Source organism: Ochotona curzoniae, unplaced genomic scaffold (genome assembly GCF_017591425.1).
Source record: "Ochotona curzoniae isolate NIBS_2020 unplaced genomic scaffold, NIBS_Ocur_1.0 contig_1274, whole genome shotgun sequence".
NCBI lineage: Eukaryota > Metazoa > Chordata > Mammalia > Lagomorpha > Ochotonidae > Ochotona > Ochotona curzoniae.
In genome coordinates, this window is record NW_024465023.1 from 4,153,592 (window position 1) to 4,167,765 (window position 14,174).

Below are 14,174 nucleotides of genomic sequence, written 5' to 3' on the forward strand. Positions count from 1 at the left end.
ATCTTCCATCCAATGGTTCACTCCCCAAGTGGCCACGATGGCTGGTGCTGCGCTGATCTGAAGCCAGGAGCCAGGAGCCTCTTCTGGGTCTCCCATGCAGGTGCAGGGTTCCTAGGCTTTGTGCCATCCTTGACTGCCTTCCCAGGCCACCAGCAAGGAGCTGGATGGGAAATGGAGCTGCCGAGATTAGAACCAGCTCCCATATGAGATCACAGTGCGTTCAAGGCAAGGACCTTAACCATTATGCTATCTTGCCAGACCCCTTCCTGCACTCTTCCACTACTTTCCTCTACTTTACTATTTCTCTCCCTCCCATTCTCTTCCTTTTAAATAAATTAAAAAAAATGTAAAAATAAATGCAAAAGAAAAGCCAACAAAAATCATAGTGCTGCTCAAGATTCACAAGTTACTATTGCCTCTGTCTTAGAGAGAAACAAGCTGGAGGAGTAGTGTGAGCAGGTGTCCAAGCACAATGCAGTCAATTGAACCAGGTGTAATCTTAAGAAGGAAAGTGCCAGAAAAACAGAACGAAATTCATCAATGTCAAGATAAAATGCTAAGTACATCATCTTGGTAAAGAAGGTCCTACATTCACCAGGTGATAACCCCCTCTGTAACTCACCTTACCCAGAAGGTACAGAGTCAAGGGATGTGGCTCATAGACCAGAATTGCTCCTGCTCACCGCTTCCACCTGGCCATGCCTCCTGAGGGAGCAGGAGCCACAATGCTGGCAGACACAAGCCCCACCAAACTTACTCTCCATCATTAGCCTGTACGGCAAAGATGCTCACTTGGATTTTACAGGAGAAGACGGCCTCTCAGACATGCCTTTGGAAAAATCGTATCTTCTCAGAGGGGACCCAAGGCCACCAGAAGGAACAGAAGTTGTCACTCGTAGCCCTTTCTTCACCTTATCCATCTGTAGGGGACAAAGAACAAGACAGTCATGGCCCATGACTGGTAGTACCTTGACAATGTATTAAAAGCACCCCAAATGGAAATGATGCTTTGCTTTCTTTCACAGGCATCATGTGGACTTAACAGCACTTCACACACAGGGATCTCTGCAGAGAGGCGCCATGTGGTCATCACATTAGATTTTTTTAGTTAAACAAATTCTCAAAGCCTCAGAATGAAAAGACTTTCTTCTCTGTATTGCCTTTCAAAAAGTTAACAACAGAACCACACTGTGGTCCAAGACATACGGGAACTAAAAAGAATACAAACATACAATCCCTATCATGGAAATTGTAGATGGGTGAATATGTAATTATAACATACAAGGCAATCCATGAGCTGTGGTCCCTGAAAGAAACACATGATATAATGAGCACTAAAAGTCCACCTGCTCCCGTCTTTCCCACTGCCTCTATCAGCACAGGGCAGAAGTTAATGCCTGGTCTCAGAAGGTACTCTACATGGTTAGTTTCTTTTGCCTTCTATTACATTTTCAGGCAGTGAACCCTCAATTGAGGGGGCTGGTAGTGTAGCAGAGCAGGCTAAGGTGCAGTCTATAAGCACTGGCTTCCAATAAGGAAGATGGTTGAATCCCAGCAGCTCCAAATCCATCCCAGCTCCCTGCTAATGTGACTGAGGAAGCAAACGATGTCCCAAGTGCTTGGGCTCCTGCATCCACGTAGGGTGGCCCATCCCTGGCCATCATGGCCTTTTAGAGAGTAAACACAGGAGGAAGATCTGTGGCTCTCTTCTCTCTAACTATGCCTGTCAAATAAATGAATAGGCCCGGCACGGTGGCGCAAGTGGTTAAGGTCCTCGCCTTGCACGCCCGGGATCCCATATGGGCGCCAGTTCTATCCCAGCAGCCCTGCTTCTCATCCAGCTCCCTGCCTGTGACCCGGGAAAGCAGTCGAGGACAGCCCAAAGCTTTGGGACCCTGCACCCGCGTGGGAGACCCGGAGGAAGTTCCTGGATCCTGGCTTCGGATCGGCATAGCATCGGCTGTTGCGCTCACTTGGGGAGTGAATCATCGGACGGAAGATCTTCCTCTCTGTCTCTCCTCTCTGTATACCCGCCTTTCCAATAGATAAATAATAAAAATAAATCTTAAAAAAAATAAACGAATCTTTAAAAAACCCACCAAAACCCTCATTTCACCCCGCCTCCATAGTCCCCATCCATAGCTTTCTATCCTATAGTGAAATTCACAGAACTACAGGCTCATAATGAAAAAAAAAAAAAAACATGGCATTATAAAATGTTCAATGGATTAGTAATGCAGTGGTTTTAAAACAAGTCCATATGCTATTTAGGACTTCTCCCTTGAACAGTTTAATTCCCCCTCAGATCAAGTGTAGATTGATCTTAGTGACTTGTTTTAACAGCATATAGCAATTGGGTGCCCCTCCAAAACAGCATTATCACTTTTCCAACATGTTAATTTCTTGAACAACTTGCTTTGGGGAAAGCCAGTGGCCAAGTCATTTGGACACTCAAGAAGCTTTATGAAGACTAACTGAAGCCTCCAGCCAATGCCAATTTAAGTGAGCATCTCTGAGGAGCCCCTGCCAACTTTCAGATGCTGGATGCAGCCCCTGTGATTTTCCCTGTCTGGGGTTTGAGTCCAGCCATATACTTGAGGAGGAGGCCACCAAGAAACCTCACCTGGGTTGACCTCAGACTTGATTCTTGTGAGTCAGCCAATGCAGGGTCAGGTTTGGTCCATCATCTGCACCAGCTGATGCACATGCCAGTGGATACAGCTGCCTGGTCAGTACCACCCCCAATCCTATCTGTCAGGCAAAATGATGGGTGCTGCTGCCTAGCCCAGCCCAGCCTGGCACAAGCCCAGTCCTCACGCACAACAGACGGTGCTACAGCCTAGCTGGAGTGAATCCCAGCAACTGCCACCAAGTATGCCCTTACCACTGGATTTTGTGTGTGCTGGCATGTGTTGTAGCCTGACTCAGTCCATCCCACATCTTATCTGGCTCTCACGCACGCCTATGGGTGACCTTCCCCCTCCCTAGTCCATACACATGCCGAGGGGTGCTGCTGCCTTGCCCAGCCTGGTCTAGTACCAGCCCTGGTTCTTGTGCTTACCAGAAAGAGCTGCAGCGTAGCAGAGGAGTACCCACAGTTTCTCTATCAGTCTCACTCCCAGCCCCAAATCTTGGGCTTGCCAGGGGGTACTTTAGTCCAGCCTAACATGACTTGTACTCAGTCCTGACACTTGCCAGTGGGTACTACATCCTAACATGGCTGGCCTGCACCCACTCTGGCTTTTATGTGCACCAGAAGGCACGGAAGCCTAGCCCAGACTGCTCCCCGCCCCAGTCCCAGCTCCAGTCCCAGCTCTCAAGCTTACTACCAAGGGAAGCAGAGGCCTAGTAAGAGTTCTTGAAGTTTCCCTACCAGGTCTGCTTGAAGTACTGGGTCCTGCATGTGCCAAAGGATGCTGCAGCCCAGCCTGACATGGTCTACTCACAGCCCTCATTCTTAAAACTAATTATGGGAGCTGCAGCCTAGCAGGTGAATCCCCAAAGTTCCCCAACCAGGCCCATTCTCAGTCCTGGATCTTGTGTGTGCTGCTGGGTGGTTCAATCCAGCCTGGCATGGTCCACCCACAGTCTCAGCTCTAGCTGGTAGGTGTTGTAGCTTAGCCTAGTTGGGCATAGCCCACACCCTGTCCTGGCTCTGATGCATGCCAGTGGGTGTTGTTCCCTGCTCCAGTCCAGCCTGCCCCCAGACCTGCACCACACAAATGCTGATGAGTGCAGCAGCCCTGTCTGGTCTGCCCTGCCCACAGCCTCAGTTATTGTGCTCCCCAGTGGGAGCTGCAGCCTAGCAGGTGAGTTTCCAAATTTCTTCTACCAGAGCCAGGATCTCATGCATGCCAGTGGGTGCCATGGCCCTGCTTGGCATGATCTGCATTCAGGCCTGGCTTCTGCATGTGCCAGTAGGTGCTGCAGCCTGGCCCTGCCTGGCCTCCTCCCAACCCTGGCTCTGCTGAGTGTCAGGTAGGTTCCTGTCAGGTGAGTTCTGTGGTCCAGCCTGGTTCAGTCCATCACCACCACAATTCTGTGCAAGCTGGGTGCTGCAGGCCCACAGCCTCCAGATCTGGTTCTGTTACATTCCTGTAGGTACTTCAGTCCAGCCTGATGTGGCCCACCTCAACACTCAGGTGGGTACTGTGGCTTGGCCCAGCCAGGAATGTCCTCTAGCCCCAGCTTTTGTGTGTGCCAATAGGTAGCGGACAATGCTATTTAGTCCAGCCCAGGTCTCTCACATGGGCAGGTGCCTTGGCCTGATCCTGACATACCCTCTGGTTTCCCTTCATCTAAACCACTCCATCTCAGCTCCCCTGTCTATCTGGCCAGGTCCATGAAAGCCCCAGAAGTCATTTGTTCTCTGTCAAACATGATATCAGCCTCTCTGACTCAATACATCCTCAGAACCACCTCCCCAGGCAACCTGCAATTCTCACTCACACTATCTGCGGGGCAGGGCAATGTGTCTTGGCCTAGCATTCCCAGCCTTCCTCACATACCTTGAAAAACAAAATGAATAGACAGCTATGCTGGCACACCAGTATAGTTAACAGAGTTTGGTCATTAACCAGTGCCAGAATGCCTGCCAGCTGCTGGCTGCCTTTTCTCCCAGCAGTATAACACTTGCCTAGGTACAAGGCAACCTAAGGCAGCTGCCTAGAGCTGGGAGTTGTGGTAATTTATTCTGTAACAATTGATAACAAAAGTAGTTATTCCATATATAATTTCTATGTTTACATAATTGGAAGTGTTTGTTTAACATCTGTTTAGGCTAACAGTGCCATTATGTCACCAAAACTTTTTTTAAAACCTTATTTATTTGAAATATAGAGTAACACAAAGATTTTCCATCTGTTGATTCACTCCCCATATAAACCAAAGCCCAGAGGAGGTGAGGTGGTTTAACGTACCGAGGAGGCCTCTGCTCCTGTGGGGGCTCCTTTCTCAGCATCTCCAATGCCAGATGTAGGTACAGCCTTCTTCTCGATTGTTCGAGTGGGAGAATATTTGTAAGAAGACTTTAAAAGGCCAGAAGAAGCTAAACGAGGACAGACAGAGAATACTAGACAGTTACAGTAAAGCAGCCAGAAAGACAGGGAGTGTTGATGGGAAAAGTAAGGAGAGTTGGGAAGAATATCACAACTTTATTAATAGGCGACATGGGTAATCTCCATTCTCAAAATTTCACATTTGCTCCACATTTTTTTTTCTATTGCATATGATAGAAATAAATCTTACCCTAAAAAAGGCTGTCAGAATCAAGTCAAGTTCATTGCAAGGATTAAAAGTTTGTGCTTCAGAGTCAGACACCCTAGGACTGTCACATCATGGCTGGATTACCTTGAACAGATCATTCAACCTTTCTGAATCTCAATTGTCTTTGCAGGAAAAGACTTAACAAGGCAGGCCTGAGTACTCTCTGACAAGGTCTGTTTACAGGTTGGCCCTTGACTGGCACCTAGGAACTTTTATTTTGAGAGGATTTCTACTATTAACTGGTGAGTGCCTAAAACTGTTACTGTAAATAAATGGTTTATGCTGAATACGTGGGTCCTTTCTGGGAGTTGGAATTTAGACATGTACCTGAGTGCAGAGCCCACATGGCTGGTCCCCAGAAAAAACTATGGGCACTTTGTCTTCAATGAGCTTCCAAAGTTGATGAGATTTCATACATGTCATGGTTCATTGCTGGGGAATTGGATGTGTCCTGTGTTCTCTTCTAAGAGAGGCCTCTGGGAATCTTGCACCTGATTTCCTCAGATCTTTGCTTCACACGCCTTTTCCCTCTGCTGAATTTGCTGTTTAGCCTGAATGTGACTATGTGGAATTGTCTGAGTACTCCTAGTAAACTATCAAACCTTGGGGTGAGGGGTCTTGGGGATCCCTAACCCAAATGATGTCAGAAAAGCGAATCACTAGAAATGTCTCCAAATCACAGAGACACAGTATGGGCATTGTTTGGGAAAAGACAGAATAAAGAGGTGGAAGACAACTAACCTCTGGTGGCTGCAGTCATCTGCGGTATAAGATGGCAGCCAAACAGCTGTCTGCTTTGAGAGGTCAAAGTTACCTATGTAATTTAGAATATCTGATAAAACTCCAAGAGACTTGGCTCCATGGATACCCTGGTTGATACTATGTTAGCTAAACAGAGGGGAAAAGTCCTGTCGAGGTAATACCTTTGGTTTTTGTTTTGTCTTCTAAGAAGTAGAAGGACACTTTTCTGTTTTGGCTTGTTGTCGCTGTTGTTATCTGTTTCTGTCATCAGAGAGTAAGCTGGAAGTTAAACTCTGAGGATTGCAACCTAAGTGTTTATAACATAATTTTTTGCTATGACTGTGGCCTAATGGAACCCGTGGGAAAAGGAAGATATAAAAAGAGAGGCAATTTCCAGACAGAGATATATTTTGAATTCTAAACCTCAACTTGAGACCATTGCATATTTAGAACATCCCTCAATGGGTCCATTAACTGTGAAAACATCCCCGATGCTGCTGGACTATCTGGATCACTTGTAAGGGCCACAGGACAGGGCTCGTCCTCTGATGGGATATTCTGTGCTTGACTTTCCAGAGTAGCTGTAGTTTGTAACAATGGATTATGAACCCAATTCTATTTCTGTTACCTTTATTCTACTTCTGTTACCTCTCTTCTGATACACACACCTCTATAAGGTGATCTGTTAAGTGCAGCTGTCCCCAGAAAGTGACACCTTTTCCAGACTGCTCACTGGGTAAATTATCAGGTTGAAAGGGGATGGAAGATAATTCAAACCTATTTTTAAACAGTCTGAAACTTAAAGATTTTGTTCTGATTCCTCAATATGATCTGTCTTTTTGGTTAAATTGAATAAAAAAAAGGGTTCTTCCCATAAAAATATTTTCCCTTTCTTTCAAGTTCTGGGTAAGAACAGGGGATGGCTGAGAAAATGTGGTATTTTCATAACAAATGAAACAGATAGAAACAACAAAACTCAGAGGGCAAGAACATGTGTGGTCTTTATCTTTCAGAGCTGTTTTGCAAAGCTTTTCCCTCTTCCTCAAAGAAAGCTTGCCGTACTGCCTTTGTAAGCCACTGCAAGCAAGCACTTTAGATTCAGCCTGATCATTTGTGCCAACTTGGGGGCTTTCTGATCAATATAAATACACGTAAGGGTACTCTCATATCATCAACTCTGTGTTTAGGGATCATATGTAATATGTTCCTTTGGAAACTGTACTTACTGTGTGTGTGCCTCATCACGACACCTTCTCAACTATGGCAGGTGTTCAGATCCAGCTTAAACTTACTGGCCAGAGTTGTGGTTGGCCTTAATTGATGTCTTGGACCATGTTTTTTCTGTTTGTTTGCTTTAAGATTCACACAAGAACTGAAAAATGGAAGACATCTTGTTGCCTAAAGGCAGACCTTTTGGTTAATGGTATTTGCTTTCATGCTGAGTCCAGAGCTCATTAAGTACAGAAATGAGATCAGTCCCAGAGTTCAGTCTCACTATTTACTAAACAGAGCTTAAGTCTTTTTTTTGTAAAGACATCTTGGCCAAGGGACTAGAAGTGGACTGCACAGAAAAGAGTTAACACAGCAAATCTAACTGATATCCTCACAAGACTCTTAGATTTAGGGAGGTTCCCAAAGGTAACGGAGAGTGATTCACTGTGCTTAAACTGTTTGCACAAACAATATGTTATACTGAACACTTGCTTTCTTTGTGGGAGTTTGGAACATATGTGCTATTCAAGGGATGCACGTGGCCAACCCCAGGAAAAAGCCTGGGCACTAAGTTTCTAATAAGTTTCTGTGGTTGGCAAAGTTTCACACATGTCACAACTCATTGCTGGAGAAAATGCACCTTGAGGGATTCCCCTGGAGAGGATTCTGAAAGATTACAGCTGGCCTTCCCTGGACCTAGCCTCTTACATTTGCCCTGTCTGTTGCTTTTTCTCTGCACTCTCATTTTCACAGATGAATGCAACTAGATACTGAGTCCCGTGAGTCCACGCAGCAAATAATCCTAGGGTTGGTCTTAAGGCACATGATAAATTCTTCAGTCTCAAAATGGAGAGAGCTCCTATATATTATGTTAAAATTTTTTTTAGGTATATACTATTTTCTGTTCTTTTGTGACTGGCTTCCTTCACTTAGCATAATGTTTCTTTCAAGATTTATCTATGATGAAGCATGTATTGGTATTTCATTTCTTTTTTTAAAAACAAAAGTTGTTATTATTGGAAATGCAGATTTGCAGAGAGAAGGAGAGATGGAGAGAGAAAGATTTTCCATCTGATGGTTTACTCCTCAAATGGCCACAATGGCCAATGTTGAGTCGATCCAAAGCTGGGAGCCAGGAGCTTCTTCCAGGTGTCCCACACAGCTGTAGGGTTCCAAGTCTTTGGGCTGTCCTCCACTGCTTTCTCAGGGAGCTGGATGGGAAGTAGAATGGTTGGAACATGAACTGGTACACATATGGAATGCTGCCACTTACAGGCAGTTGAGCCATCATGCCAGCTCCTATTTCATTCCTTTAAATCTGAGAAGTATTCTAGTTTATGCATATATCATATTGTATGAGAACATTTCAAAGGTTTCATGGAAAATAGAATTTGAAAATAAGTTTAAAGGTCAGTGTTGTGATAGCGCAGATAAAACTGCTTTCTGCAATGCTGGCAACCCATATGGGTGCTAGTTCATGTTCTGGCTGTTCTACTTCCAATCCAGCTACCTAGTAATGATCTGGGGAAAGCAGTGAGAGATGGCCCGAATGTTTGGGCCCCTGCCGCCTATGTGGGAGATCCGTATGGGACTCCTGGCTCAGGGCTGGTGCAGCCCCAGCTGTTACAAATATTTGGGAAGCAAACGACGCAGATGGAAGATTTCTGTTTCTGTCCAGCCCCTCTTGTAACGCTTTCAAATAAATACATAAATATCTTTATACAAAGATAAGTTTATTTTGATGTGAAAAATTAGAAATCCATAAACTGCTTTTTCATAATATTCATCTTGTACAAGCTGTCAGAATATTCTTCATATCTTTGCATTAACCTGCTCTGAGACAGCTGAGTTGCTTCTGCATTGTGGCTACTGTGTATAAAGTTGTTACCAACATCTGTGCACACGTTTTTGTGTAAATTTAAGTTTTTAATTCTTTCATTCTTATATACCTAGGAAAGGAAACAGCTGAGTCATATGGTAATTATGTTTTTAGCTTTTAAAGGAATTTTCACACTGTTTTCTACAGCAGCTGCATCATTTTACATTCCTATCAGCAAAGTAGAGGGCCCAATGTCTGCACTTCTCTAACACTTGTTATTTTCCCTTATAAAAATGTTAGCTACCTAGAATGATGGACTTGTGACTATTGTAATAATATGAAGGAAAACAGTGGGGGGGGGGAGGGAGGTGAGGGGAATGGGGAAGTTTGGAGGGGAAAGCCCTGAGCCTATGGAACTATACCATGAAAAAAAAATTTAAGAAAATTTGAGCTGTCTTAGTGAGTGTGAAATAGTATTTCATTATAGTTTTGATTTGTATTTCCCAATGACTAATGTGGTGAACCTTGACATGCGCTTATTGGTTATTTATATATCTTCTTTGCAGAAAAGGGGTACCTATTTAGAAGCAGCTACAGCTAGAAGCTTTGTCACTTACAACTAGTAGAAGTTGTATGTAATTGAAATGCTGTCTCTCTGAACAGAGACCAGATCTGACTTTAGGTAGACATATGACATGACGCTGCTCAAAGACTTTGGTAAGCACTATACGTGGATTTCATATACTTTGGGAAAGGAAGGGTTTTCATGGTGTGGCCCAGTGTTTCTCTGACTTTCATGTGCAGATCTGAGAAGAGGTAGGCCTATCAAGTCAACTTGCTCACAGGGATGCGGCCACAGCTGGCCCACAGGACATTTTTCTGGGTATTAAGGCTCTAGACCTTGGCTGAGTTCTTGCTCTAGGCCAATCATTGTGATATCTCAGTTATACACATCAGATCAGTTAATCCTCACAACAATGAAAGCAACTCTATTTCAAAGCTCAGCAAAAGCCCAAGGAAGTTAATTAAGTTAGTGAAACTGGTAAAAGCTTGTAAATGGCTACACTGACTAATTCCAGAGATTGGTCTAAAGGCTATATTATATTGCCAAATAATTTAAGGAAAGTCTACCAACCTTCACAGGCTACCAAATGGATTTTTCCTCTCATATAAATGTCCTCACTCACTAGAGTTTACTCACCTTTGAAATATTTTCAAAGAAAGTTAAGAAACAGCAACAGCAAAATACTGGTGGGTAGAAAGTGTTATTAGCTATTGAAGACATTTGACAGCAAGTGATAAGCAAAAGAGAAAAAAAAAAAAACCAGAGGAACATATCCCAGGCTTAGCAACCTCAGGGATTTTCCTTGGCGTCACCAGCTTTGCCTCTTTTACCTGAATCACTGGCCTGCTGAGAGAACAGGGATTTACTTCTCCTTCTGGCTAAAGAAGCCTGTGTGGGTGTCAACAGTCGCATAACAAGAAAGTTTTCCATGGGACTAAGGTGCATGCGATGAGCTAAGGGATGTAATCAAATGAAAATTTTAAAAAGCAAAATTAAAACAGAAGATTTAAAAGATATAGTGCATGATGAAAATTAAATTTGGGGTCACAAAACAAGTATGGAAAATAAAAATATTTTAATGAATGATGACTTTGGAGTTTGTCACAGTAAAAAAAGACAAATTATGTGTTATTTAGAGTTTGGCAGAACACATTAATTCTCTTGGCTTGCCAGAACTTATTCAATATGGTATTACAGTACAATGACCTGGTATTAACCAAAGAGAATTCGTCCACTTCCCAAGATGTAATACAGACTCAAGAAACCATTTACTCACCAAACAGTTCTAACACTGAAAAAAGATTATACCTATAAAACCCTTGTTTTAAGCTTACTGTTAAAAAAACATAACATCAAATTTTAAAATGAAACACATTGTCCTATAATAATCCCAAGATATAGCCTTTCATACTCTCCCATGTAAATACGGGCAAAACTGATAAGCACAAAAATAGTAACAATCATTGGTTATAAGCTTTACTGGAAGACAATAATGTTCCTAATATAAAATTCAATGACCCGAGTATTTGGGTAGTTCTGGAATGTATTGTATGGCAAAGGACTAACTTTTCCATTACTATGTATTCTTTGAGTGTGTATTAACTGGAAAATAGTTTGAGGACTAAAATTTTTCAATTTATCACCTATATTCAGATAACTTGGTTATCAACGATATTTAGTAGCATTCTTTTTTCCATAGTAATTAATGCAAAAATTAATCCAATGTCAATCTGCGACATGTGAATTAATAAAAATATCTGGTGTAATACTCATTAGCTGGACAGCTATACAGTTAAGATCACGTAGGTGCTTTCTCATTTAGCCTTTACTTCCTTCCAGGTCCCTGGTATTTACTTATGAAATGTGTTTGATTTACAGTCTCTGACACGCATGCCACACCTCTGACTGGGAGAAACAGGCAAGGTCAGTACCAGTGAACAACAACCAGGAAGGGATACAGACCTCTTCCAAGTCAATTACATCATCCTGTGTGCTCTTGGAGATAATTTCATGTGCTCAACACTGCTGGCACTTGACACTCCTATGGTGATGTATTAAAAATGCATTTAACACTGGGAGAGTTTCCCCCCGTCCTAAACCTACTTGCTTTGAAAGGGTAAATTCAGATCTTAGGGACTTATCTGAGTCTCCATTAGAATCAAAACTTTGAACGTATACATTTTCTATCCTTATCGTCTCCTACCCCAAAACACAGTGCCTGAAATGGCTACCCATCTTTGTCTTCTTCTGCAAGCTTCTTGTTAAACTCTAGGCTTGTGTTCTTATCTATTACATGGAAGGCCCACAAACCACAAGCAATGGTCCCTAATTTTCACATATCTGTGTCTCCCATAGTACAGACTCATAAATTCTGCTCTCTGTTTCAAATCGTCCACATATTGCCACTGACTGGTGAGTTAATCTTTTTTAAAACTCACACATACCCACATGTACCCATGCTTAATGAATTCCTGTGCAAGATAACTCCTAAATGTGCTGTGCAAAGCAGGACCAGCTCTTTCAGACTAGGAGAGCATCACTATTTACCATCCTTATTTAACAATGATCTCGATCTAATGAGCAAAGCTACTTTCTCAAGTTTCATCTGTGAGACTCTTGGGGCTTCTATGTTCAGACCACAAGGGTGGTATTTGCAGAAAGCTCAAGAGGAGGCTCTCACAAAAGCCACAAAAGATGCTCACACCAAGCACTGGAAAGACCAGGTCTACATGCTCACTTGCCTCGATCTGGGGAATAGGACATTGCCGCAGTGGATGAAGACAGGCGTTTGCTCATGGGAGGCTCCGTCTGCTTTGGCAAATTCATGGCTGATGTTGAGAGTTTGTCACATGCTGCAGAGAAATGCATTGAAAACATTCATACTCATATGACTGTGGAGTGAGAAACACATATCCCCAAGTGTCCTTCCTGTCCTCATCCACACAGTCTCTAACCACAATACATTCTGCTTCAATCATATTTGTGCAGCTACATCAGCCACTGGCCTATAGCAAGATTTTACTTATGATTTCTTCATTGTGTTAACCTGTTCAATTTCAAATAATTCAGCCTCCCTCAAATGGTCAACAGAAGACATGTTAATCCCACCTGCAAATCATTTTTGGTGTCCAGGGATTTGAAAATATATTAATAAAACACAAAAAATGAAACTAAATTAGGTCCAGACACAAATCACTAACAAAATCTTCTATGGCCTGAGATTATGTACTGAAAGTGAACTTTTCCTGAAGGTCATCTGTAGCTCAGGTTCAAGAAAGATGCAATTTGTTATACAAGGAGATGTGTTTACATTATAATAACCTTTACTAGTCTATTTTTGCTCTTGTTATAAAAGATGGAGGCAAAAGTTCCTTTTGCAAAGGTTTAATGATTTAGGTTTAGGATTTTACCATGTAGCCTTAGGTTTGCTGCTTTCAAATTCCAGTCATTATTTCAGACTTGTTTCTCAATTAAATCATTATGCAAAATAAAAAGTGCTCTACCAAGCTGTTATAGCATAAAGAAAAATGAAGTATGTGTATCCTTGGCTACAGATGAAGCAAACTCATCAGTAATATTTTCAAAATCTACACCTCTGCCATCTTATTTTTTAAATGAAACAATAAATTTTTAATTAACTTGAGCTGAAATAAAAGCTATAAAAATCTGATTTGGGAATAAATAAATATTTCAAATGATATAAAATTTAATACTCCTACTTTTCAAATTTTTTTAGTATTTTTAAAAGATTTTTTATTTTTATTGGAAAGGTAGATTTACAGAGAGGAGAGACAGAGAAAGATCTTCTGTCCACTGGCTCACTTTCTTTTAATTATTTTTTTCCGTTGGCTCACTTTCTTTTTTTTTTTTTGAGACTTATTTATTTTTATTACAAAGTCAGATATACAGAGAGGAGGTGAGACAGAGAGGAAGATCTTCCATCCGATGATTCACTCCCCAAGTGAGCGCAACGGCTGGTGCTGCGCCGATCAGAAGCCAGGATCCAGGAACCTCTTCCAAATCTCCCACATGGGTGCAGGAACCCAAAGCTTTGGGCCGTCCTCGACTGCTTTCCCAGGCCACAGGCAGGGAGCTGGATGGGAAGTGGAGCTGGATGGGATTAGAACTGGCGCCCATATGGGATCCTGGCGTGTTCAACACAAAGACTTTAGCCACTAGGCCATGCCGCCAGACCCGTTGGCTCACTTTCAAAGTGGCCACAATAGCCAGAGCTGAGTCGATGAAGCCAGGGAACCAGGAGTCTCTTCCAGGTCTCCCACGCAGGTGCGGGGTCCCAAGGCTTTGGGCCGTCCTCCACTGCTTTCCCAGGCCACAAGCAGGGAGCTGGATGGGAAGTGGGACAGCCCAGACATAATGCGGTGTTCATATGGGATCTCAATTGTTGCAAGGCGAGCATTTAGCTATGAGGCTATTGTGCCAGGCCCAATTTTCTAGTTTTTTTTTTTTTTAAGTGACCTTAAAGTTCTAGGAAAAATTAATGACAGAAAACTAAGTCTAAATGGATGCATATTTTCCATTTTGCCTCAGGATCTTATGTGTATGGAGTTTTTC

The 14,174-nt window shown here is 42.8% G+C and overlaps 1 protein-coding gene across 4 annotated transcripts in view; it reads right to left on the minus strand.

Moving 5' to 3' along the window:
* MAP7D2 (MAP7 domain containing 2) overlaps positions 1-14,174 on the minus strand; it is a 91,863-nt gene that overhangs the window by 21,531 nt on the left and 56,158 nt on the right. The window contains exons 5-8 of one of the 4 annotated variants that reach the window (XM_041001302.1): positions 12,344-12,454; positions 10,433-10,555; positions 4,920-5,071; positions 793-920 (exon numbers count right to left, since the gene is read on the minus strand). In XM_041001302.1, the coding sequence (XP_040857236.1) occupies positions 793-920; positions 4,920-5,071; positions 10,433-10,555; positions 12,344-12,454 (514 nt within the window). The remainder of the gene's footprint in view (positions 1-792; positions 921-4,919; positions 5,072-10,432; positions 10,556-12,343; positions 12,455-14,174) is intronic. The other 3 variants (XM_041001311.1, XM_041001330.1, XM_041001321.1) reach the window with 3 other exon arrangements.